Genomic DNA, 25,790 nt, shown 5'->3' with positions numbered 1-25,790 from the left:
CCAGATGACTAATAGCCGAAATGTAGGCAATTAACTGTGTATAACAAGTTTTCAACAGTGCCTGACGAAATTCAATTTTTCAATAGTTGAGCGACTTTATTCAATTGCTTTTAATAGTTGTGCAAAATCTTAAAGAGTTTGTCGATCGATTGATACAAAAATCATCAAAATCGGTTGGAGGATGCTTGAGATATTAGCCCATACTTCCTGATTTTTCGTGACGGTCTCAAATTTGATTCTGCAGAATGACCCCCCTATGTTTTCCCGAAGGACGTATTCTACGTCAAAACATGTTAGGTCTTCTATCGATCTTTAATAAAGTGTAATCGTTTACTCAAATTCCTACTTATTCTCGAGTGTTTGGTCGAACTTATGGAACGTCAAAGGAACTCTAAATAATATTATTAAATTATTACTTGTGGACCTTATGAAAAAATCAACGTTTTTTAGAATTTTCTTAGACGTTATAGAAAAATGTTCACGGATTTGCAAACCTTTCATATTTTCAGGTTTTTTTTTTAACTCAACGCGATTTTTCGTAAATGCTTGAAAACTTCCTGCAATTTACATAGATTTCTAGGTACATGTCCTGCCCATCGTACCATTCCGGCTTTAGCTATCTTCTGGATACTGGGTTCACCGTAGAGCTGAGCGAGCTCGTGGTTCATTCTTCTCCGCCACACACCGTCTTCTTGCACGCCGCCAAAGATGGTCCTAAGCACCCGTCTCTCGAATACTCCGAGTGCTTGCAAGCCCTTCTCGAGCATAGTCCACGTTTCATGTCCGTAGAGAACTACTATTCTTATCAGCGTCTTGTACATGACACATTTGGTGCGGCGGCGAATCTTTTTTGACCGCAGTTTCTTCAGGAGCCCGACTTCCACAGATGATACACCTTCGTATTTCATGTCTAACATTGTTATCAGCCGTTAGCAAGGATCCAAGGTAGACGAATTCCTCGACCACCTCGAAGGTATCCCTGTTTATCGTAACACATCGCGCTCTGTTCCACCCACAAGCATATACTTTGTCTTCGATGCATTCACCACCAGTCCAACTTTTGTTGCTTCACGTTTCAGGCGGGTACGTGCCACCTTTGCAAATGTTCGGCCAACAATGTCCATGTAATCCGCCAAACAAATAAATTGACTGGATCTGTTGAAAATCATACCCCCGCTGTTACACCCGGCTCTCCGCATGACACCTTCTAGCGCAATGTTGAACAGGCACGAAAGTCCATCACCTTGTCTTAGTGTTCGCCCGAAATCTTCACACAGTTTTAAGATATTCCAACATAAACTTGCAAATGTGACACGATTTGTCAACACGAACTGAACGGCAAACTTCGTATCCAAAAAATATTTTACAGTGCTGATATAAACATTTCGAGGGTATCTTTGAGCATAATTATGTTAATTTGTTTATTGAAAATGTATAATTTCTGTCTTTAAGAAAGCAATACACAGACGACTAGTTTTCATAAGAAATATCAGATATTTTCATAATGTATTGCCATTTTTTATCAAAAGCTAAAAAATCCCTTTTTATTCATTAAACCTATTTATCTTTTTGTAATTTTATATTGTGAATAAATACAGAATTGCAGAATTCGAAGGTGATCCCGTTTTGCCCCACTGTTTGACCCATATTACCCCGGCACTTTTCGATTGAGTAGTAGTAGTAGTAAAATTCTTCTTTATTCAATCATTTTTTTGTTCTACAATTATTTTGATTATACATATACAGTGATCGGCCGGTTTGGCCCTTCAACTTCGATTTATTTTTTTTATGTTGTTATTTGTGTTTTAAAATATAATATGTCATGACGGCTTTTAGGAGGCGCTAGTGTGTATTTTAAAATTTGATAACCTAACTACTATGTACACTAATATTTACAATAAAAATTTGATAACCTAGATTGGAACTAGCGCCCTAAGCGCTTCTTGGTCCGAGTGCAAGCAACGGACCCTAAACTTTTCTTTACACTCGCCAAAGCGTTCATGTAAGGTTTTTATTCCGGCCAGACGGTGGACCTCGGATGTTCTTGTCCTGGGAGGGGTGTTGAGGATCATCCTCAGGAATTTGTTTTGGACCCGTTGAAGTTTGAGGTGGTGGGTTTAAGCGCAGCTCTCCCAGACCGGCATGCCATATTCGATCACAGGGAGGATGATTTGCTTGTAGACAGCAAGCATATTTTTCAGGGACAATGACGACCGGCGGTTGATCAAAGGGTACAGTAGTTTCAACAAAACGTTACACTTTGTCACCGTTTTGTCAACCTGTTGCCTGAAAATAAGCTTGCTGTCGAGGGTCAAGCCAAGGTAGTCGGCCTCATTGGCCCATTCCACAGTCGTGCCATTGAGGATGATTTTACAGTCCCCAGGCGGAACATGTTTAGGGGATTTGGAGTGGGGGAAAATGATGACCTTGATCTTCGCCGCGTTGATACAGATCTTCCAGCTGGTGAGGTACTCTGTCAGGGCATCCAGGCCTCGTTGGAGTTTTGCCACTAGCGCTCTGATCACTCTACCGTTGTAGACGATGGAGGTGTCATCTGCGAACAGAGACAGAATGCCGCCTTCTGGAGGTTCTGGCATGTCGGAGGTGAACAGATTGAAAAGCAGGGGCCCGAGGATACTGCCCTGGGGGTCTCCTGCGACGATGTTGTGTGCATTGGAACTCGCTCCGCTGATTGAGACCCGGAATGTCCTTGCCGACAGGTAATTGTTGATGATTTTCACCAGGTAGCTGTGACGATTGTAGCGTTGTAGTTTGTACACCAGGCCATCATGCCATACATTGTCAAATGCCTTCTCGACATCGAGTAAGGCCATGGCGGATGTTTTTGAGACAAACTTGTTCCGTCTGAGGACGTTGGTAACTCGAGTCAGTTGGTGTACAGTTGACCGACCGCGTCGGAAACCAAACTGTTCCTCGAGCAAGATGTTGAGATTTTCGGCAGACTTAAGTAACCGGTGATGAATAGCTTTTTCGAATAGCTTGGATAACCCTGAGAGAAGGTTGATGGGACGATAACTTTTGGAGGAGGAAGGATCCTTCCCAGGCTTCCGGATGGGGATGACTTTCGCTGACTTCCAGGACGATGGGAAGTAGCTGAGCCGGAGACACTGATTAAAGATCAGCGAGAGGTGCTCAAAGAATGGAGCACTCATGTGTTTGAGCTCGAGATTCAGGATGCTATCGAAGCCTGGGGCCTTCATGTTCTTCGATGATTTGATATAGGCCGTCAATTCGCCAGCTGAGATCTCCAACTCCTCCGAGAAGTCGTTGGGAATCAAATGGATGTTGTTAGCATGCTCGTTGACAGCTGCTTCGTGTGGACTGACGATGTTCTGCCCAAGATTGTGTGAGCTGACGAAGTGACGACCTATTTCAGCGACCTTCTCTGTAGGAGTTATCAAGCGATCCTTAGAGCCATTATTGTCTAGTGGGATCAAAGGTGGAATGGGCCGAGGCTTGGATTTTAGTATTTTGGTCATTTTCCAGAACGGCTTGGCATAATCTGGGAGAGTGCGGATCTTATTTGAAAAATCGTTATTTTTGAGGTCCACCATTCTGGCCTGGATAATTTTTGTGATTCAATTGCAGCGTGCCTTAAGTTCAGGCAGTCCAGTACGCTGGAACTGCCTGTGAGTGACATTCCGCAATCGAATCAAATCTTTGGTGAGTGTATCGATGTTTAAGGAGTTGCTTACCTGCGGAGCCGTCGGTACGTGTTGCTCCCGGGCCGCCGTGATTGCATTCTTGATAGCGCAAACCTGGCGGTCGATACTTTCCGGCGTCTCCGGACGCACCTCGTAATCGACGGTGTTATCGACGCACTGCTGGAACCGCTGCCACTTCACTCGGTGATAGTTTCGCCGTAACTGCTGGTGCCGATTGACCGAGGAGCCCAGTTCCGCCACCACCGGATAGTGATCCGAACTGAGCTCCTGGTAGACGACCGGCTGCGAGACGTGGTCACTCAGGTTTGTTAACCTCGAGAGGTCGAGGGTTGCGTGGACTGGACACCGGACCGACTCAGCCAAGTGGGAAAATCCGGGCTCAAGATCGTGTAGTGCCCTTCCTCCATGTCGTTGTTCCAGATGGTGCCGTTTCGATTGCCGCGACTGTTGCCCCATGTTTGGCATTGAGGTCGCCGGCAATGATAAACTGACCTTGCCTCCGCGTAAGCTTGACGATGTCCCTCCGAAGGGCAGCCGATGATCCATCGCCGGCTTTGGCTTGCGTTGGACAGTACGCCGCCATGAGCGCGATTGTGCCGACCGAAGTGGTGATTTCGACACCGATGGCCTCGATGACACTGAGCTGGAAGCTTGGAAGCAGACGACAGTTGATGTTGTAGCGAAGAGCGATGGCCACACCGCCTCCCCTGGTCGGCCGGTCGAGTCGCACGATGCGGAAGTCCGGGATGTTGACGTTCACCTCCGGTTTAGGTGCGTTTCGGTGATGAACGCCACGTCTATTTCCTTCTCCTCTAAGAAATCCTTCAGCTCAATTATTTTGCTCTTGAGCGAGCAAGCGTTCCAGTTGACCAGGCCCACCCTAGCAGCCATTTTCAATGATGGACATGCCAAGAGTGAAGACCTGGTCGAAGCGGGTTTTGCAGATTGACAGAAAACCTTTACTTTAATGATTCAAAATGAAATAAAAAGTAGAATTTCCGCAATATAATACCCTTGGCTTACAGATTATGAGCTATTTTTATGGATCCATGTTGAAAAGCTAAATTAAAATGTTTTTGTTTTGAGACATTGAAGGTTCGCCTTAGGCGACTCATCTTGCCCTATCCTACCCTATATACATTAAGGACATAGTTGGTAGAGTATCACGATGGCAGTAAAAATGGCACCGGACCTTCAACGGGTCAATAAAGATCCTTATTTAGGTGTATAAGCTAAAGCTGAAGGAACATATTTATTGGTGTCACCCGACACAGTACGATGTCATTCACTTATAATATGGCCGTTGAAGGTCAAATAAACGCTGACGCCAATTATTATTACTTATCACTAAATGAATTCAGTTTACATTAACTAGAGTTTTTTTTTTAAATTTTGTGGTTAGGAGAAGGGGAGGGGGGGCAATATGCCCTAGCTAAGCAAACACTGCTTTATTGTCTTATTTGTAACGCTATTCATGGGTATTTTTACAATATGCATCAGTTAAATAAGATAGCTAGTTGAGGCCATTCTAAAATTGTCAAAAATCTCAATCATATTGATAACATTCACATTTCAAAAAAGTGGTGATATTCTGTTGTCGGAGAACTCATGAGGCAAAACGCCTTTTAGCTGGCAGTTCCTAGGGAACAAACCACCACGCGTCGGCGAATCAGCATTCTAGTATGGATAGTCCGTGGCGACGCAAGTACTTTGTAGGTTAGTGCCACTAGGGTGTTTTGCCTCGCCAAAATGTTAGATGTTTCTACAAAATGTGTAAATTTTCGGTTACTATTTTGAAACTTTTTTCGCCAAACCTACATAATTTTAGATCTAGTTTTGTTACGGACATCTTAATAACGGTAAATTAGAGGGAAACCACAAAAGGCGTTTTGACTCGTGGGGGAGGGGGGGGGGGCGTTTTGGGGCCTCTTCCCCTATGTAATCCATACGACTGTCTAACACTACTGATTGCACTTTTCTCACCAAATCAACATGTTTCATTTGTATAGATGTCTTGACTCTCATCGTAAAGGGTGTATTCGACAAAAAAGGGCACACACATATTTACTCACCAAAATCAAACCGATTATCGGATTTTCTTGAAATATTCAGGGAATGAAAAACTTCTAATGAGTTAAAAGCCCCGCACATAGGATACGTTTGCGTTGCGTTTGACAGTTTTCCCATGGGAAATGTGTCAAACGCAACGCAAACGTATGCTATGTGCGGGGCTCTTTATGATTTAAAACATTTGTTTTATTCGATTTCATCACCCATGCCGAAAGCGCGCAATCGATTTTCCCAATGTTTTTGTTGTTTTTATTCACATTTTCTTCAACTCCAGCTCTATTTTACTAATTTTAGGATGTTTGCAAAGTTCCGTCTTCACAATGGACCAATCAATAAGCAAAAACTGCCGCTATGAAATGAGCAGATCGCGCCACCGTAGACATGTTCTGTCAAACACACACGAATAGAAATATGCGTATACAGTGGCGCCTTTGTTCTGGTGCGGTGAGTGCAATATGAGTTACCTTGATTGATCCAATGCCCAGAATTTTTTCAATTTGGCGAAATTCCGGTGAATTTGCGAGCGCTTACTTCACCACATCCACAAATCACCTGCCTTCTTTGCATATTTTGATAACTTCTTCGTTCGGACAACCTCCGGAACATCGACTTGGCAACGAAATATTCTTGCCCAGGAAGTTGACGGAAGTCAGCTTTGACGTAGGTTTCATCATCCATCACGATGCAACACGATTTGGTGAACAACTTCGTGTAAAGCTTCCTGGCGCGGTTTTTTGCAGTGGTTGAATGGGGATTTTATGCACCTTGTTATCATGTAACCTAGCACGCTTCATGGATTTCTGCACAAAACCAACTGACACTTGTTAGCGACACCTTGAATGGACACGATTTGAATCTTCTTGAACTGTTGTTCCACTCCTGGTCATTTGGTAATTGCGTAGAGGGTTAGACCGTTTTTATCACATTACCGCTAGGGTAACTTAATGAGGGTAGCATTAAGTGTGCCGTACCCGGGTAGACAAAAATGGCTCATTAACAGTAAAACGTGATATTGATAACAAAACATGATATTAACTTGTTTGAAATAAGAGTAAAAATAACAAGCGAAAATAACAAAAAATTGCACCGAAATATCATAAAAATATCAGGTTTTGCCATTAACAAGAACTTATCAATATCTTGAGCTATTAGTTTGTTCTTCTTAATAGCAAAACCCGATATTTTTATGATATTTCGGTGCAATTTTTTGTTATTTTCGCTAGTTATTTTTACTCTTATTTCAAACAAGTTAATATCATATTTTGTTATCAATATCACGGTTTCTACCCGGGTAGCGTATTGGTAGAGCATCCGGCTAGCGTACTGGGAGGTGTGGGTTTGATTCCCACCGGTAGGCAGTGAATATTTTTGCATATTTTATAAATAATCTCCTCCTCAAAACACGTGTTTTCGGTCCAAAACGTCGTTTTTCACATAGCTGAAAATATGACTATTACATTTTTTTACTCCGTAACACACCGTCTAAAGGTGAATATCCGACATTTCAGGATATAATGGAAAAAGACGGCGCCACTTCAAAATATAAATTGAAAATTGTTTTTCCTTACAAAGTTGATCCCTACTGGGCATACATGTTTACCTCAAAATCCCAACATTATTCGCAACAAAAAATTACAAACTGGCATTATTTCACCAAATCACCCTTTTTTTTTGTTTGTGTTGTCAAATTGACGGCTGGGACCAATGTAATCACCCTTTTTTACCTTTTCCTCATTGCAGATAAACGATCCTCATCACTCACAAATTCTGCACACGCCAGTGCCGGTTCTCCGCGCATAAGTGACTTTAATTCACCAACGTGTACTGTCTCATACAGTTGGGAAAGAGTAATGGCAATAAACGGTAGCACCAGTAGCACTAGAACGAACCAAAACCAACAATCCTCGAATCATTTGTGTTCGGGATTGAGGAAGCATTGGTCGCAATTCTGCAAACGCGAGCAAGGTTTTTCGTATTTATCCTACAGATAGATGGCGTATATTTTTCCGGTTAATGTGTGATTCCCGCCTGCGAAGAACGTTTGTTGAAACGATTATCGATGCCGGTGGTAGAAGGAAGTGACCAAAGATTCGGAAAAGAAGATTTCTCATTGTGCTAGTCAACAGTTTCAACGACCAAAGGCAATTGATAAAGGCAGTGAAAGTGATTCAATAATAAACGGCAATCATATGGATCCATATCAGAGACAATGTGTAAAGCAATAAAAAATATATTTCATGCGACTACGTCAGTCCGTTATAGAATGAAGTGAAAACGGAGGATATTCATTGGTGGTAAATCGTGAAGAGATTAAACTGAAGAGATTTGCCGTCTACATACACACCTTTGGGATAGCGGAGATATTGTACAGCAGTATGACCAAAGTGTGAGGCGACGAGAAGCGAACTACAACAGAGCGGAAACGGTGCAGTGAAACGATCACGATCGACTATAAATATAATGGCATTATTTAATAAGTTGTTCTCGACCAACAAGAAGCGTAACACAAGCCAATCATCGCAAAAATTAAGCCCGGGGTAAGTAGATGCCGACAGGTTGAATGTTCTACGTTGCATCTTTGTATTCGGTAAAGCGGTGAATGGTCGTATCCGTGTATCGAAGGGGTTTTCCTGTTTTGGTACTTATCAAGACTAATTATTTTAATGGATATACATACGTTACAAATGCAGCTTAAGTACTAATGGGGGATTTTGTCTTCGAAGTGCCGACTCCGTTCTTTGTGGACATCTGTGTGGTATGCACCTGAATATCAAACATCCGCATTGTGGGTGTGTTCAAAAATAGGGTGACCAACATCTGAACTCAAGGATTCGTTCTTTTTTATGCGATATCTTGGTATATTCCTACCAAAGCTAACTAATCTAGGGTTGAACGCATTACACAATGTACATGTACACTTTGACAGTAATTGATGATCTAATACAATATTACGATAGACAAAAAATGACGGTCCATTCCTTACTTATCAGGTAGAATTTCTGCAAAAAAAAACAGATTCATCAATTACAATATTACATATGCCATAGATAATGTTTACAAAACATTTGAGAAACAGGAAGTTGTCTTTGGATATTTCATAAAACAAAGTTCGAAACCGAACGAAAACTTGCTATATAATATTATTAGGTATTTGAATATTTTACAACGATTTTTGAGATGTCAACGAGATAGGATATTTTTTTTAAAAACTCAACTAATTTGTTGAAGATATTTTGAAAAATCATAAAATTTCTATAAATTTATATTGTTGCCCGCTTAAATAAGATTTTTTTTGCGTAAAAACATGGACGGGCGACAAGATATAAAAAAATTAACCTAACTCTTAAACCTTCTTCAAGTTTTGAGCAGATCTGAATAAATTGGACCAAGTTTTATAGATCAGAATGCCTTCGTACAAAAGTATAAGAAATAAAGGAAACCACATATTGGGAAAGATTGACAGAAATAAATGTAATCGATCCCTAATACATATATCGGTAATTCGAATTAATTGTACCCATCAGATAATTTTATCAGCTCATTTTTTTTAAACATTATTATAGTGATTTTTTCGACTTAAGAAGTTCATCACTTGATGCAGCGCATAACAAACCGTCAGTTTTAAAAATACCTAAAAGACATAATCAATTTAATGGTTTGGAAGATATTGCCTGAACGTATACAATATTCAACACAGTAGTGTTATATCAATTCAATCTACTCAGAATGACGAATTTGTATTCGACGGTAATATTGTCAAATTGTTTCATTGCAAATTTGCCAGTTCGGTGCATTCTGGAATTATGGAAAGATAACTGTGTTATTCTTCCGAAAATGTGTATAAATTATTGCAAACATGAAATGAAAGAGCCTATCTCCCTATAATGCAGTTTTCAATGTTCTTTCCTTATAAAGCATGTGAGTGGCACCTACACTCGCAAGTGAATTGCTTCTTTACACTCTTTTTTTTAAACACGGATTGAGAGAACATTTGATGAACGATCGACTAATTCTTCAATAGCCTTGGAAACAAAAAGAAACTTATTCTATCGGGCATGCTCAAAAACTAAATCAAATTTTACCTTTTTCACGTACAATGTTTGTCATTTTTGCGATTCTTCACTCAATCGGCGGTTTCGAACCAGTTTTATGAACGAAAGATTGACAGAGGTGTATTTTCTCTTATGTACACCTCAAATAAGAAAAGCTGCAAATTGAACTGTGAAAATGCTTCAAAGGAAAACAAAGTTGAAAAGCAGGACAATTCGCGGTTGGAATGAAGAGCCGTTTAAAAAAATATGTTTCACAGCGATAGCAGTTAAACAGTCGTTCAAGAGTATCATCCCTCAGGTTTATAAATAGTATGCTTTGAATACATCTTTATTTTTGATATTTTTCAATCTTAGCAAGATTGACTCCGAGATTCAATTGCAGAGGTCCAATCTCAGTCATTGTGTTTGCGGTTTAATTGAATAACGGACCAGGGTATGCAATATAGTTTTTGTTTTGTTCACTCATTGTTTCATTGAAGTCGTAGCAATAATCGACCAGAATGTAAAATATTATAAGCAAATTGTAGTAAAAAAGAGGGTGATTGAAAAAACTAGAGAATACCTTACACAATTAGTTTGTTGCCAATTTAAAATGGCTATAATAGATTTGGTTTTATATTCACCATCAGAGTTATTAATGCCCTACAGACGTGATTCTAAATGTCCCCTCGTACTGCTGAGCAGACAGCTTTGCGTGTTTTTTACGGTGTAGGATCTACCATGATCACATTGTCAGCTTCAGGAAAATCCTGACACAACGAACACCATCCACAATATCCAACTCCGTGGTACTTATGAGGGTGTCGCTGAGTCGGGGGCTTCTCATTAAGTAAGTAGGTACTACATCAACACTTCCTTTCCCTTCCAAGTTCCGGTGAAAATAGACGTGGCCAGGAGTAGCAGTCCTCATGCGTTTGTGATTTTTGTCCACACACCCACCTTAATTTCTGACAGAAATCAGGATAGGGATTTCCAAAGTAAAACACGACTATGTAACTATGCTATGCTATGCTACAGATGCGATTCTAAATGTCACCCTAGAGGGTTCTCTTTCCAAGAGAAGTGAATTCTTTAACGAGGATTCTCGGCTAAGATCCTCTTAATTTTTTTTACTGAAATTCGGTGACACTCGTACCGAAGCTCTGCCATTATTTTACCGTAACTTCTACATTTATGTAGCGAGAATATCTGGGGTGCGAGAATCCTTGTAGAATGAATTCCCTTGTCTCTTAGAGAAAGTATTCTGCAGAATTCCTGTAGAAGGTGTTTTTAGAGGGGGAATTCTTAGAATTCTTAGATGAGGGTTTTCTTAAAAGTCGAAGAAGATTTCTTCAGAATACAAGAAAGGTAGAGAATGACACACGCCCAGTTTGAGTTTAAAAATTTATTACCAAACTTTTGCGGCTTCAGCTATCCTTTCTGTTTTATATGCATGTTGTGGACAACGATCATGTCTTCTTGTTCAATGCCCTACAGGGGTTAGACAAAAAGATTGAGATAGGTAAGATGTTGTCGAAATTCAAATAATGCACAACATTGCGTAGAATAATCCGATTTTGATCAAACCGGGACCATTGAAGACGCGGGAACTCTACTGGTATTCTGTCCCCATTCAAAACCTCAAATTGGTTCTTGACCATCGGAGATGTTTTGGGTTTTTCAAGGGTATGTATATGCATGGTTCCAAATTGATCAAAAACCGGCCCCTCTTCGAAGGGCTCACTATCATCCTGATCTTGGGAATTGGATCTTTTCTTAGTGACTGTTTTCATTTTCTTCCTTAATGCACGATATAAGCATCATCACTGCTAGGTGGATTAATCTGGGTTTTTAGTGCCTCATAGCTGTTAAAATAAATGAATTTCTATTTTTTTTATACTGGGCAGACATTGAGCGAAATAAAAATAGCATCACCAAGGTGTTTACCAATATTTTCTTAAATTATGAACAGACTAGTTTATTTGTGGCAAGTGTTTAGATTCTTTTCTGCATTAAAAAAATCAAAATTTTCAACGTCTGTTGTCTGTGATTTTTTCATCAAATGCTGTGTCTGGTTGTCAAAGGTTGTCACTGGTTTTATTTTCTGCATCTGATAGTAAAAAAGAATTTAAGTGTCAAATATTTTATTTTTTTGTGAGAATTTCCCCGCGTGCTGCGTCTGGTTGGCTAGTCACCGGACAGACAAACAGGGCTATTATATATATGATGATGATAATTTCAGAGCAGAGTGTAAGCACATTCTGTTTCACTTCTTTTCAGTGCATTACATTGATATTAAGTAATGCGGACCATTCACATTTAAGCCGAAAAATTCATGAAAAAAAGGTGTGAAATAAAAATAGTACCACTTTGAAATATAAAAATATAATATTATAATTTTGACCTATTTTTGTTTCGAATTTTAGTCAGGAGCAGAACGATCGCGTGGTTGGAAGAAATATTGTGTTCTGCATTGTGCGGCCGGTAATAAAAATAATCAGTTCAGTGCGTGATCTCTCTTGTTTCGGACAGCAGAACGATCGCGTGGTCGGCCGAATTATTGTGCTCTGCATTGCGCGGCCGGTAATAAAAATAATCAGTTCAGTGCGTGGTCTCTCATGTTTCTGACAGCAGAACGATCGCGCGGTCGGCCGAATTATTGTGTTCTGCATTGCGCGGCCGGTAATAAAAATAATCAGTTCAGTGCATGATCTCTCTTGTTTCGGACAGCAGAACGATCGCGTGGTCGGACGAAATATTGTGTTCTGTATTGCGCGGCCGGTAATAAAAATAATCAGTTCAGTGCGTGATCTCTCATGTTTCGGACAGCAGAACGATCGCGTGGTCGGACGAAATATTGTGTTCTGTATTGCGCGGCCGGTAATAAAAATAATCAGTTCAGTGCGTGATCTCTCATGTTTCGGACAGCAGAACGATCGCGCGGTCGGCCGAATTATTGTGTTCTGCATTGTGCGGCCGGTAATAAAAATAATTAGTTCAGTGCGTGATCTCTCATGTTTCGAAGCGGGCTTGATAGTGATATGGCTACTGCTTCTGCCTCATACGCAGGAGGTCGTGAATTCAATCCCAGGTCCGTTCCATTCTCCTACTTTGTATCTTTCTCTTTATTTCTCATGTTCTAGCAATCGCTAGAGCTGGAAATGGACTTCCATACCGTTTCCATTACTATTCCTATACCTTCAATTTGAGTATTCTAACAGTAATCTGCTAGAATTGGAAATGAACTTATAGAGCTCGTTTCCTACTTCCAATTAGAATTTCCATCAGTTACCTTCTCCTATCTATCACATTGGCAGCTCGTTAACCAAGACGGACCTCTGCCTCTCCAACCTAACCCAGAAATTCCAACAAATTCCGCATGAACTCGTGGCAAGTGCAGAGGTATATTCGGCTTGCAGTGGGCGAGTGATTGCATCATCATTTCCTCCCCTTCCCTACATTGACTTGCATTCTGACGTGGCAGGCGCCAGTATGACCTAACAAATGAGATCACCAGTACTTGTACATTGAAGATGTGTGCTAGTCCCAAGCAAACATCTGTTGGTTCCCTGTGCAAGAACAGCTGATCTGGTTATAATGGAGTAGCAACTACGAGCAGTCAATCAAGCTCAAGCTCAAGCTCAAGCTATTTTTGTTTCGAATTTCAGTCAGTTGCCAACAACTGACATGGAAAGTGTAGTTGAATGCAAAAACTGATGAAATAAAGCTTTGTTTTCTGTAATTTTGTAGAAATTAGTCGGGTGGAGCATATTCCTTTGAGTAGATTGTAAAAATTAAATCCTGCAATGATGCATGTCTGTTTTGCAGTGAAATTGATCCTAGAGGCCTCCGATTCCATACCGTAGTCGAAAGATTTAAGGAAAATTTCAATAAAGACTATCCCATAGAAAAACGAGGAAAAAGAAGCCAGCTTAGGGCAAAATATGAGCGCAGAAATGTCAAGGAAACAGTGAACTAAAAGAGTAAATCATACCAAAAGTCGTGCAGAAGTGCAATATTGAATGCCATCAAGATATGTGAACTTAATTCTGCCTAGCAACGAAAACTTGAAGTGGCGCAGAAGGCGCGGTAAGCTCTATTTTATAAGGTGACAAAAACATAATAGCTTCAATTTTGATGAGATGTACATTACCTGCACAAGTAAGTGGATGAATATAGTTCCTTCAATCGAAAAGTTCAATCTTGATGGTTGACAATACTATTTGTGCGATTTGCACCTAGAACTGGTTGTCAAAATCAGTCAAAACCTTGGTGATGAAGTAATGAAGATTATTACTAGGATTTTTTTTTTAAATTTTGAGTAAATCTTTTATCGCTGTGAGTATCTACGAGGATTGAGTCGGAGGATCACTTCGAAACGTTAGACATAAGCGTAATCAAGCACGGCGAGTCATTCATTCTTCTTCATTGGCATTACATCCCCCACTGGGACATTGCCGCCTCGCTGCTTAGTGTTCATTTAGCACTTCCACAGTTATTAACCGCGAGGTTTCTAAGCCAAGTTACCATTTTTGCATTCGTATATCATGAGGATAACACGATGATACTTTTATGCCCAGGGAAGTCGAGACAATTTCCAAACCGAAAATTGCCTAGACCGGCACCGGGAATTGAACCCAGCCACCCTCAGCATGGTCTTGCTTTATAGCCGGGCATCTTACCGCTAGGCTAAGGAGGGCCCCTCGAGTCATTCATGGGCCCAAAACTAACTTTCTAGTTTGATATTGACTTTGAGTTGACTAAAACAAGATTTTTAGGGAGAAATATACAGAGTTTTGAGAGACTAGCCTGTTCTCTAGGCCCTAATTCCTTAGAAAACCTTTGTGTTGTAATCCCTCGTTACTTCTGTACTAAAGGTAAATGATTCGTCAACATAAATATTAAAAAAACAAATTGTTTTCGTGAATGCTGGGAGCATTTCGAGCTGAACACTATTGGAAAAATAATTCTGTCCATCAAATAACAATTGAGAATGACTCCTACTGTCATCACAAAGAACTTTATCATGAATTTTAAGATGGTTTTTGCTAAAATATTGCTAAACATTGATTAAAAACTGATGTGGTGTTATTTTTATTTCGCGTCTTTTTTCATGAATTTTTCAGCTTAAATTTAAATGGTTCGTCTTAACATCAATGTACTGAAAAGTTGTAAATCAGAATTTATTTACATTCTGAGCTGAAATTAGCATCATCTATTCATGATTTAAGAAAATATTAGTAAAATACCAAGTGGTGCTATTTTTATTTCGATCAGCTTAAAATGACCTGAATTTTCGATTAATAACTGTTGTATGCATGTTTACTGAAATTGGCATGGTTATTGCATACAATGTTTGCAATTTATTAAAATTTACGGCTTCTGTTTGATTCAAACCTTGGAACAACAGCTGCAGATATTAGTTTGTTCTTGTTAAATAGCAAAACCTGATATTTTCATGATATTTCGGCCAATTTTTTGTTATTTTTACTCTTATATTAAACAAGTTAATATCACGTTTTGTTATCAATAACAAGGGTTCTATCCGGGTGAATTCATATTTTGGACACAACGTTTCAAACCTCGGACACTTGATTACGCAATACACAATACCGATCATTCTATTGCAAATAATTCAAACTGAATAACTCAGGCTGTCTTTTAACTATTTCGTCGCATTCAATTTATTTACATTACAGGAATGGAATCGTACTAAAACAAGCCAGAGACATGAGTCCTTTCGATCCAGCTTGATGAAACATTTCGACGAAATATTTCAGAAAATTTAAGAATAATTTGAGGCGTCCGATCTGCAGCCAGCATTAGTCAGCATATTAGTTTCTGGGGAAAGCATATTAGTTTCTGGGAAAAACGTAATGGAAGTAAACAACACATAAAATGATAAGCAGAAGAAAAAAAATGCATTTTTAACATACCTTCGGAAAACCTGGAACATCTCCGATGGTCAAGGAACAATCTGAGGTTTTTTCTGAGAGTTTCTGCGTTTGATGGTCCCGGTTTTATTGAAATCGAATTAATCTACGCAAAGTTATGCTGATTTGAACTTCGACAAAATTTTGCCTATCTCAACCTTTTTGTCTAACCCCTGTACCATTAAAATCCGAATAACTGATGTGAAATTATTGAAGCTTGAATCTTTATGAGGTATATTGGACACGGTGTGAATTACTTCCATTTTTTTTTTCTTCTTTTCCTTTCAAAGGCCTTTTTTCGAATGTGCTTCTTGTTTCTCTTGCAACGCCAAATCGCCAAACAGCAGCGTACTTTTATATATTGATGTATTATCCATTACATTAAGTTATTGAAGAATACGTAAAAAATCATGGAGATTCTAATCATAAATAAATCTCTGGGCCATGAATCTATTAGGATTTGACTCGCGCTTGACTTGAATTTATAGAATTGATAGAATTTATTATAGAATCTATGGAAAAATTGAGGATTTTTTAATTCAATCTTTGGAGAAAACGTTCCAGGATAATATTTCAATTGAAATTTGATAAATTTATGGATAAATTATTAAACGGATTTCTGTAGCCTCTTCAATATTTTCAGTTCTATTTTATCATTATCCCATGAGAAACTCTAAAACAAAATCTGTTGGAAAATCTAGTCAGGGAATGTCCCAGTTCATAGAAAACTTAAAAGAAGTATAAAAAGTCTAGCAGAGGTAAATAATCCATAGCAAAATGTTCTATCATTAGGCATTTCGAAATGATCTTCAAAATTCCGGGAGAAACTTATCAAAGAGTTTCCTGATAACACAACTTGACTCTGAAGACGGCCTGACTGTCGAGATCGAAATACGTATCTCTAAAGAATACAAAGAGAGAAGATTCTTATGTACTGCACAGGCCACTCCGGCCTTAGAATACAAAGTAGTGGAATTTAATAAAATAGTACTAATTCGTCTTACCACAAGTGAAGACAATCCACTAAACGAGCTAAAAAGCTGTTCATAAATAAGTTGCTCATGGGTCCTTTGATTTTCTTTTGGCGGTTTACATTTTTTACTACTATCCAGAAGCTTGAGATTTTGTTCAAAATTTCGTCGTGGTTCCAGCTTCTTTTCTCTTGAGATTTAGAAAACATATTACTTACCGACACTTCAGTGAAATTTTAAAATAACGTTTCATTGCTTGGCAATGGTTACCACTTAATAACATCATACTATTGAGGATTAGCCAGCTTTCTGCTTTTGAATCTCGGGTTCGCACAGCCGAGCGTTGGCTCACGATATCTCAGCTGAAAAATCGTTCCCTTACTGCGGCAGTAAATGAAGTTGACGTAATCGAATGTTATTTCAGCAGAAAAACTTCAACATATGATTGGCCATCAACACAGTAAACACTAAACAGTAAATTCATATTAATATGTATAAGGAACGAGCTCTGATGATGTGCGCAACACCTACCTGTTTCATGAGCAGGCGGAGTGCTTTGCATTCTCATTCATGTAGGACTTATGGTGGTCGTTAACCTTTCTACCGCATCCCATGCTTAGACCAACTGGCGTCCTTTGTGTTCTTATATCCACCCGCTTGGTGAAAACCGGTATGTAATCTACGCAGCATTCCGTAATAAAATAACCTAAATATCAATGACTCACTCCTTTCACTTTCGAATTACCTCAACCTGCGGGGCTTTCCCCATCATCTATCGGACAATATAAACAAATGCGAAAACCGCTGCGATTAGTTTCTACCAGTCAATCATTGAACGAACCGCCGTCGTCTGGTAACCCCCATCCCATCCGAATTGTGCGAATTGATGAACTTTGTATAGTAGATACACATCGAGGCCCAAACTGCTGGTAGGTACTGGTGATCGCTTCCGTCGTAGAGCGTATACGAAATCACGTGCTTGTTTTCTTCGTCCTTCTCGCGCCGACCGGTGGCCTCGTGTCTCCCCCACCATGATGTGGTGTTGCTGTTGTGGCGGTTTTTTCTCGCATTCTATCATTATTTTTAGCCTCGCCAACCGCCTTCAGGAGGACGACGGGGCTTAGAAGAAACAACGAAAACAGAGAGTGAGAACTGTATGAGCGAGCGAGTTTGCCACACGTACGTAGATATGCGAGGTTGGCTTTCGTCGGAGAAGGTGATTTTCCCTGCAATATATGCGATGATTCAATATATTCATAAACAGTACATGCGTGGCATTATTTATCACTGTCATTCTTGGCCAATTTCCTGGTAGCTGATTCATTCCAATGAAAAGCTGTTTTTAGTTTTAACTGGTTTTTCCTTTAATACATATCAGATAATTTCTTGAATTAAATGAGTTGAAGTTGATCTCGGATTACAGATAGCCTAGTCAGTGAAGATATAAAGATACGATGCGAAGATAAGGATTAAAATAATATTTTGTCCAATTGTTAAGAACTTGCTCCTATATGTTTTTTTCATCTACTTAGTATATAAGACTAGATCACTCCAAAACCGAAGTTTTAGTGGAAGGATCGAAGTCCCATAGTGTTATATAGCAATGGAATCAGCTCGATGAATTGAGATGATGTCTGTATGTGTGTGTACAAAAAAGTGAGACACAGTTTCTAATACTTAGCATTGTTCGATTTGATCGCATTTGGTTGCATTTAACGTGAAATGCTGCCTATTTTTTGCTATTTAAAATTAGGCCGATCGTCGATCGACCATTGCACTCTGGAGTTTTTGCCTTACTCGTATACAAAATAATACGTAAAGGCTATAGGATCACTCCAAAACCGAACTTTTGATAGAAGGCTCGGAGACCCATAGTGTTATATACCAATCGACTCAGCTCGATGAGTTGAGTTGTCTGTATGTGTGTGTGTGTACAAAAATGTGAGACACACTTTTTGGTAGTTAGCATTATTCAATTTGCTCGCAACAAAATGCAGTCGACGCGGATTGCGGTCTAGTTGTTTCCTATTGAAAATTGGCCCGATCGGTCATTGCGTTCCAAAGTTATTGAAAAAACATTGTTTTTCTGCCAGGGGACCCTTGGGAAAAAAATCAAAAACGAAAAACCCAGATCAATCCACCTAGCGTTGGTGGTGCCTTTCTCGCGCAATAAAATAATAAGAAAAACACATAAGAGAGGTTGAAATAGCACTTTAGGGAGATAGATTTTACTTTTTCTTTCAATTTATATGCATTTGCGGTCATTTGAATGTATTGCTGCAATCTTAAAAAAAAAATTTTTTTTTCGTTTTTGAAATTTTTTTTCCAAGGGGGGACCCTTGGCAGAAAAACAATGTTTTTTCAATAACTTTGGAACGCAATGACCGATCAGGCCAATTTTCAATAGGAAACAACTAGACCGCAATCCGCGTCGACTGCAACTTGTTGCGAGCAAATCGAATAATGCTAACTACCAAAAAGTGTGTCTCACATTTTTGTACACACACACACACACACACATACATACACACATACAGACATCACCTCAATTCGTCGAACTGAGTCGATTGGTATATAACACTATGGGTCTCCGAGCCTTCTATCAAAAGTTCGGTTTTGGAGTGATCCTATAGCCTTTACGTATACTTTGTATACGAGAAAGGCAAAAAAGTTTTTTTTTTCAAAGATTGCAGCAATGCATTAAAATGACCGCAAATGCAAATAAATTGATGGAAAAAGTAAAATATATCTCCCTAAAGTACTAATGTGACCTCTCTTATGTGTTTTTCTATTTTTTTTAATGCGCGAGAAAGGCACCACCAACGCTAGGTGGATTGATTATTTTTTAATTAACAAAAACATTGTTTACAAAAACAAAAACAATCATTTAAGCCGTGGCGCATTGCATTACTCTCATAATTGAATATATTATATAATTGAATATATTCTAGAATATATTTTGATAGCTTTGATCTGTTCGTGGGTTTCAAATGCTATCATGTGTGCTACCTGCTGAAAAAAATCACAAAAATAAAAAACCAAAAGCAGTAACCCTACCACTTTTTTATGACAGAATATGATAGTAAACGGATGTTTTATAATTTTTTGCTTTGTTCGGCTGACTTGATGAATCGGATACTGCGATATCGCACAATGAATCAGCTGAATTGATCACAGCTTAACAGAAATAGCTAATTGGTCAATTATTCTCACTGTGTAAATTCCAGTGACTGAAATATAATATTGGTCATTGGATAACAATACCGCCCACGACCTTGCTGTTAGGTAAGAAGACGCAAGGAATATTATTAGATGATCTTTGTTATTTAAATATCCTGCCTTCTGCGTGCTTACAAAATTGCAGGAATATAATATATGTAGTTTTTTATTGTGGTGATACGTGATTCGACTGAGTCATAAACATCCATATTGGTGGACATTAATTTACTATTTCTTGTACATAAAGCAAATGAAACTCTTGCTAATGAGAACTCCTATTGTGTCAGACACGAGATTGAAACATCAGTTGCAAGCGTACAAAATTGATCCATAGTGTACCTTTTATTTATAAGGAAAGCTAATTTCATTACACAATCTCTATATGTTTTATTTTTATTATATATTATGAGAAATTTTCTCGACACAGATACAGTCTCATGCAATGGCGGGCATAGAAAAGCTTTCAATTAATAACTGAGGAAATACTAGTAGAATACTTGTTGAAAACAGGCCAAGTTCCAGTTGGAATGTAGAACCATTGAAGAGGAAGAAAAAGCTCATCAGGTTACGCATGAGAATAATCAAATCATATTTAAGTCTCTAGCTAGATTTTGCTAGAACAATTGGGTACTAAAATGAAAAATAGATATTCGATTTTCTTTCAGGGAACGATGAAGTTAATCATCTTGAACGCGTCAGTTATTCTTTTGACTCAAAAATCGAAAGGAACATTGTTTTATTTGAAATTTGAAAATAGATGAAAAATGCTTCCTCGACATTTTCGATCTTGTTTGACGTACGGAACAATATGATTCAAACGCACTAGCAAAACACCGCAGGGCACTTGACTCAACCTTTGACAGTTAATATATGGGCCTGACGTTTTGGGCTGATGGTTGATTCGTTCTGAAATGTCGCATAGCCCAAAATATGCCTAAAAATGTCTTAAACACAAAAATATTATTTTACTGGTTTAGACTTTTACTAGAATTTTTATAACATCGGTTCAAGTAATCTTGACCGATACACTATCGTTTGCAACCATAAAAGAAGTAGGGCTTTAGGACCCAATTAAACTGTTTGTTTGGAAGACTGCATGTACATTATTCTTGTCAAACATGTTTTGATTTTTTTTAATATTTTGAATTATTAAAGAAAATTAAAAAAAAATATTGGGGAAAATTTATTTAAAAAATAATGCTGGAGAAAATTTACAATTATCGCTCATTTGAGAAACTGCTTATGTGCATTAGACTATCCCAGGAAACAAAAGGTTGTCGAATTTCACGGGGCACACCCCAGGAATGTTCCTTTGGGTAAGAAAATCAATCTGAAAATTTCAGCTCAATCGCTTGTTGCATAAGCTGACGCATTTGATTTAATGTTGTTTGTATTATGGTTTCAGCCGAAATGCATAGGAAAATACACCTCCGTCACTTTTTTGCTTAGGAAATTAGTTCGATGTATGCCCGATTGAGCTCAGAATTGCAAACAAAGGCAGTTAATATGTTAAAGATCAATTCCACAGAACATTATACGATATTTAAATGAACTTTTCTATGGTTTTCGGTCGATCTATTAGGGGTTAGGTTGTGTACTTTGGAATTATTCATTGATTGCCATGAAAATCATTCGCATGCTCTCAAACATATGCTGAGGAACGCACGCCACAGCACATATCTAAGCCACCTTTGATAACATGCGCACGTTTTTCATGACAATCAATGAATTTCAAAGTGCACAGCCCGACTTCTAATAAATCATCCGAAACTTTATAAAAAGTAATTTAGTCATCGTATAATGTTCTGTGGAATTGATCTTCAACATATCAGCTGCCTTTGTTGTAATTCAGGATGCGGTTTCGGGTCTTCCTTAGCCGTGCGGTGTGATGCGCGGCTATAAAGCAAGAACATTCTAAATGTGGCTGGGTTCGAATCCCGGTACGGTACAGCAAATTTTCGGGTTCAATATTTTATCGACATTCCATCACATAAAATTATCATCGTGATAGCTTCTTGATATACGGACCCAAAAATGGTAACTTGGTTTAGAAACCTCGCAGTTAATAACTGTGGTCGTGCTTATAGAACACTACATTGCGGATGTAATGGCAATAAGAATACGAAGGAGAAGCGGTTATCGTTCTATAATGACATCCAGATATTCAGTTTTGCACATAGCTTTTCACCTGTGTCGGAGAAATAAAGAAAAAAAATGATGGCGAATATTTTTTCTCGAAATTGTTAATTAATTAGAAACGAGGTTTATACTCTATACTCGATAATGTTTGTCTGTGCATATTGTTTGCATAGTCCGTTGACCAACTGTGCAATCGCTACAATCACAAACACTAATACGGATGAGTGCACGCAGATTCATTCTATCGTATCACCTTCGGAAATGATTACCACTGATGCTTGAAATTAAAAAGTAACGATTTTTTTTTCATTTCGAGGAAAGATGCGAATAAAAGTCCGTGTTTAACACATAAATCTCCTAGTGGATTTCAGTGCCCCACTGACGTAGTTACGTAAACAAAGTCACGAGTTAAATCTTATATTGATCTGAACTGCATGGATCCGGATTGATTTTTGGGGTGCACATCGGATTTATCGATGCTTTGTGAAGCCTGTTGAATACAGTGATCTTGGCGCACACGCATACGTTACTCATTGTATCTGCGCGAGATAGTGAGGAAATAGCACACATTCCGTGGATGATCAGATGTTTGATTTTATCTTTTTGTTTTCTCTTTCAATAATTATTCAGGAGGAACGGGGGGAGATATCTCGGCAATAAAGAGATTGGATTAAACTTTTTAAATTATTATGTTTCGTGGTGTGTGGTGATTTATAGTGTTTTTAAATGAATAAATTCGCTTATTTCGTACCTAAGCAAAATGAAGGATAATCGACAGAGTGTGACTAAAATTTGTATTTTTAGAAATTTTAATCACTCAAATAACTGCGCTCTCCACAAACAGAAACAACATCAAACAATGAACAGCATTCAATTAATAACTGCGTCCATTATTGCAACTCGTGTATTGCTTGCTCAATTGCAGTTGCACAAAGAATCAACGGTTGAATGCTTTCATTTTTTATGTGCATTTGCAGACAGCAGGCATTGGCAACATTGGAATCTACCACCTCAGATCGATTGAGGAAACGGAAGCGAAATCATCTGCAGCATCCGCTAATTATCGTATGGAGTGCCGATAAGCTATGATGATATTCATGGTACGGATTCATCTTTTTTTTTAAAGATTTGTCGTTTGTGAAGTTAAATTTTGTTTTATTTCTCGATGCACAGAAACTAGTTTAAACCCCTTTCCGATTCTAGATATGGACTTAGGAACTTGTAGCCGAAGAACTTATTATATAAATGGCTTGACGTCCGTTTCTATCTGTAGCGATTACGAAAGAATTTTGAAACACTAATTTTCCACGCACGACATCCTGCGTAGAGAACGGTAAGAGCGGTAGTCATCCAGCTTTTAATAATACATTAATTTGTAAACGATGTGTCTTAATCTTAAAAGAATTGACTTTCTTATTCTAACCATGTTCCGTCAACATGTTTCGTCATAGACAATACAACAAGCTTTCCCCTAGTTAACCGCATCTTCTCGATTAAGATGACAGGGCAGACATATAGCGCTACTAAGTAGCAGGGAACGGAAGAAAACAACAACATCTGAGAGGAAAAATAAAACAAACCCGAAGCTCGTGACACGAACAACCGTCATCAGTGAGATTTCAGAAAGCGGAAACGTGTTCTGTGTGTTTTTTTTTTCTTCAGGCGACTATCGTAAACATCGCGACACGACGGACTGATAAATCCTCAAATGTTGACTTCGGTTGACGGATGATGAAAAATGAGTGTGATAATTCGAAAAGTTCTCATTTTACCTGGAACTTGTCACGTTACTATTCTCGGGTATGCTTTTTTTTCGCAAATATTTATAATGATATTTCGGGTCGGTGATAACGAAACATGTGGTTTTTATTTATATGATTTTTTTCGAGTTAATTATGAATGAATTTAAAACAGTGATAAATTATTGAGATTACAAACAGCGTCACTAAGCCAAGGTAAATGAACATATAATTTATCGCGCGCGATTTTTCAGCTTATAAATACTTAGTCTTCAAAGTATTAGCTCTGAATTCTAACTTTTCGGGATCACGTTGTTAGTCTTATTGATTGAAAATGCATCTTGCTTAATATATTAACGCATTTGCCCAAAAGTACACGCGGCGTTTCCCAAAGGAAACGACGCACCGCGCTTTTTGCTGCCCGTATACTCGATTCTTATGGGGAGATAACATTGCGGCGTTTCGTAGGGTGCGGTTGTTCCTTTCGAATGGGAAACGCCGCGTGGAATCTTGTGCAAATGCGCTTTTGGAAACATTACAACAGCCGCGCGGTGTATCGTATTGACAGCACCCTACAATATTCTCGATTTTGTTCGGTTTGAGTGTCAAGTATAAGACACTGAGGTCACTGTTGAAATTGAAATACGTATCTGTCAAAGGTACAATAAAGTAATGAAAATAAATGGAATAGTACAAACTCGTCTTATGACAAGCATTTACTGGATATATTCTTGAAGCAAGACAAGGATATTGTTAGGGCTTTGATGTATTGCCGAATAACAATATTTCCGTTTTGTTTTTCTCGTAAAAACAATAAATTATGTTTGATAACTGGCTCGCCTCTAATGAGATAACTCTCAACGAAGGGATTAAACAGTGGGATCTTCTTGCCATATTTTACTCCTTCGAAAGCTTATGAGAAAGAAAAAAAAACAGTATCGAACCGCATACTGCATTGCTTCTTGATAGCATTGGAGAAATTCAACATGCAGAGGTCCCCAGTAGCCTTGAGCAAAGGCGTTGGTTTGCCAATCCGGATATGGCGAGTTCGATTCTCAGTCCGGTCTAGGATGTCTTCTCGATTCTCTGGCCATAGTGTATTTATTGTACTTGCTGGTATGCAATGGCGGGATAGAAAAGCTTTTAATTAATAACGGAGGAAATGCTAATAGAATACTTGAAAAGCAAGCCAAGTACTAGTTGAAATGTAGAGGCATTGAAGAAGAAGAATTCGACATGCACTAATACACTAAGGACATGTGTAATGTTACAATAGATCTAATAACTGATCGCAGTGGCACATTTTACTTACATTGATGACAAACTCATTTTATTCAATCTCTATAGAAGCTGTATTAGAGGTTGTAGGTGGTTTATACTAAGACTATTTTGTATAAATAATTTTTGACATTTAGGGGGGTCCCGTAGCGAAGTTGGCTACACGTTCGCCTTACAAGCGGATGGTCATGGGTTCGATTCCCAGACCCTTCACCAAACCCTCGTTAGTCGCCGGATCCGCAGCCCATACGGTGGTGTTTGGGGTGCGCGCCTTACCGTCACGGCTGCTTGATGACGACTGACAACTTGTTCTTCTCGGAGGAATTCCTCCAACGTTACCCGAATAAATGGCAACCGAATAATGCAACGATCATTGGATGCACGGCATGGACAAACGGACACAATGGCAATGGACTCACGATGAGATGGACTGGCAACGACAGCAATAAATGAGTAATGGAAGTCTAAAAATATATTCTGTGTGGATTCTGTACAGCGGAATACCACAGTAGATCTCGGCACAGTAGCGGTTAAGTAACACAGAGTGCCTATCAAATAAAGAAAGGAATAAAAAAAAATTGGCATTTATGTGAAACGTAACTTGGAAATTGGTTCCGAAAGCCCGATTGATCCCAGATTTGCAAAAATGACAGTCGGTATGTCAACTAAACATCCACTAAACATTGTTGATGATTAGATGAACTTTTTCTTAGTTTCGGACGAT

The 25,790-nt window shown here is 38.8% G+C and overlaps 1 protein-coding gene across 4 annotated transcripts in view; it reads left to right on the top strand.

Moving 5' to 3' along the window:
* LOC134211544 (folliculin-interacting protein 2) overlaps window positions 1-25,790 on the top strand; it is a 71,935-nt gene that overhangs the window by 27,073 nt on the left and 19,072 nt on the right. The window contains exons 2-3 of one of the 4 annotated variants that reach the window (XM_062688488.1): window positions 7,497-7,619; window positions 7,744-8,293. In XM_062688488.1, the coding sequence (XP_062544472.1) occupies window positions 8,217-8,293 (77 nt within the window). In that variant the 5' untranslated portion in view covers window positions 7,497-7,619; window positions 7,744-8,216. Of the gene's footprint in view, window positions 1-7,496; window positions 7,722-7,743; window positions 8,294-25,790 lie in introns of all 4 variants that reach the window. The other 3 variants (XM_062688489.1, XM_062688490.1, XM_062688491.1) reach the window with 3 other exon arrangements.

The sequence above is a fragment of the Armigeres subalbatus genome, chromosome 2 (genome assembly GCF_024139115.2).
Source record: "Armigeres subalbatus isolate Guangzhou_Male chromosome 2, GZ_Asu_2, whole genome shotgun sequence".
NCBI lineage: Eukaryota > Metazoa > Arthropoda > Insecta > Diptera > Culicidae > Armigeres > Armigeres subalbatus.
The sequence above is the reverse complement of the archived record's forward strand: the minus strand, read 5'-3'. Positions and strand labels throughout refer to the sequence as shown.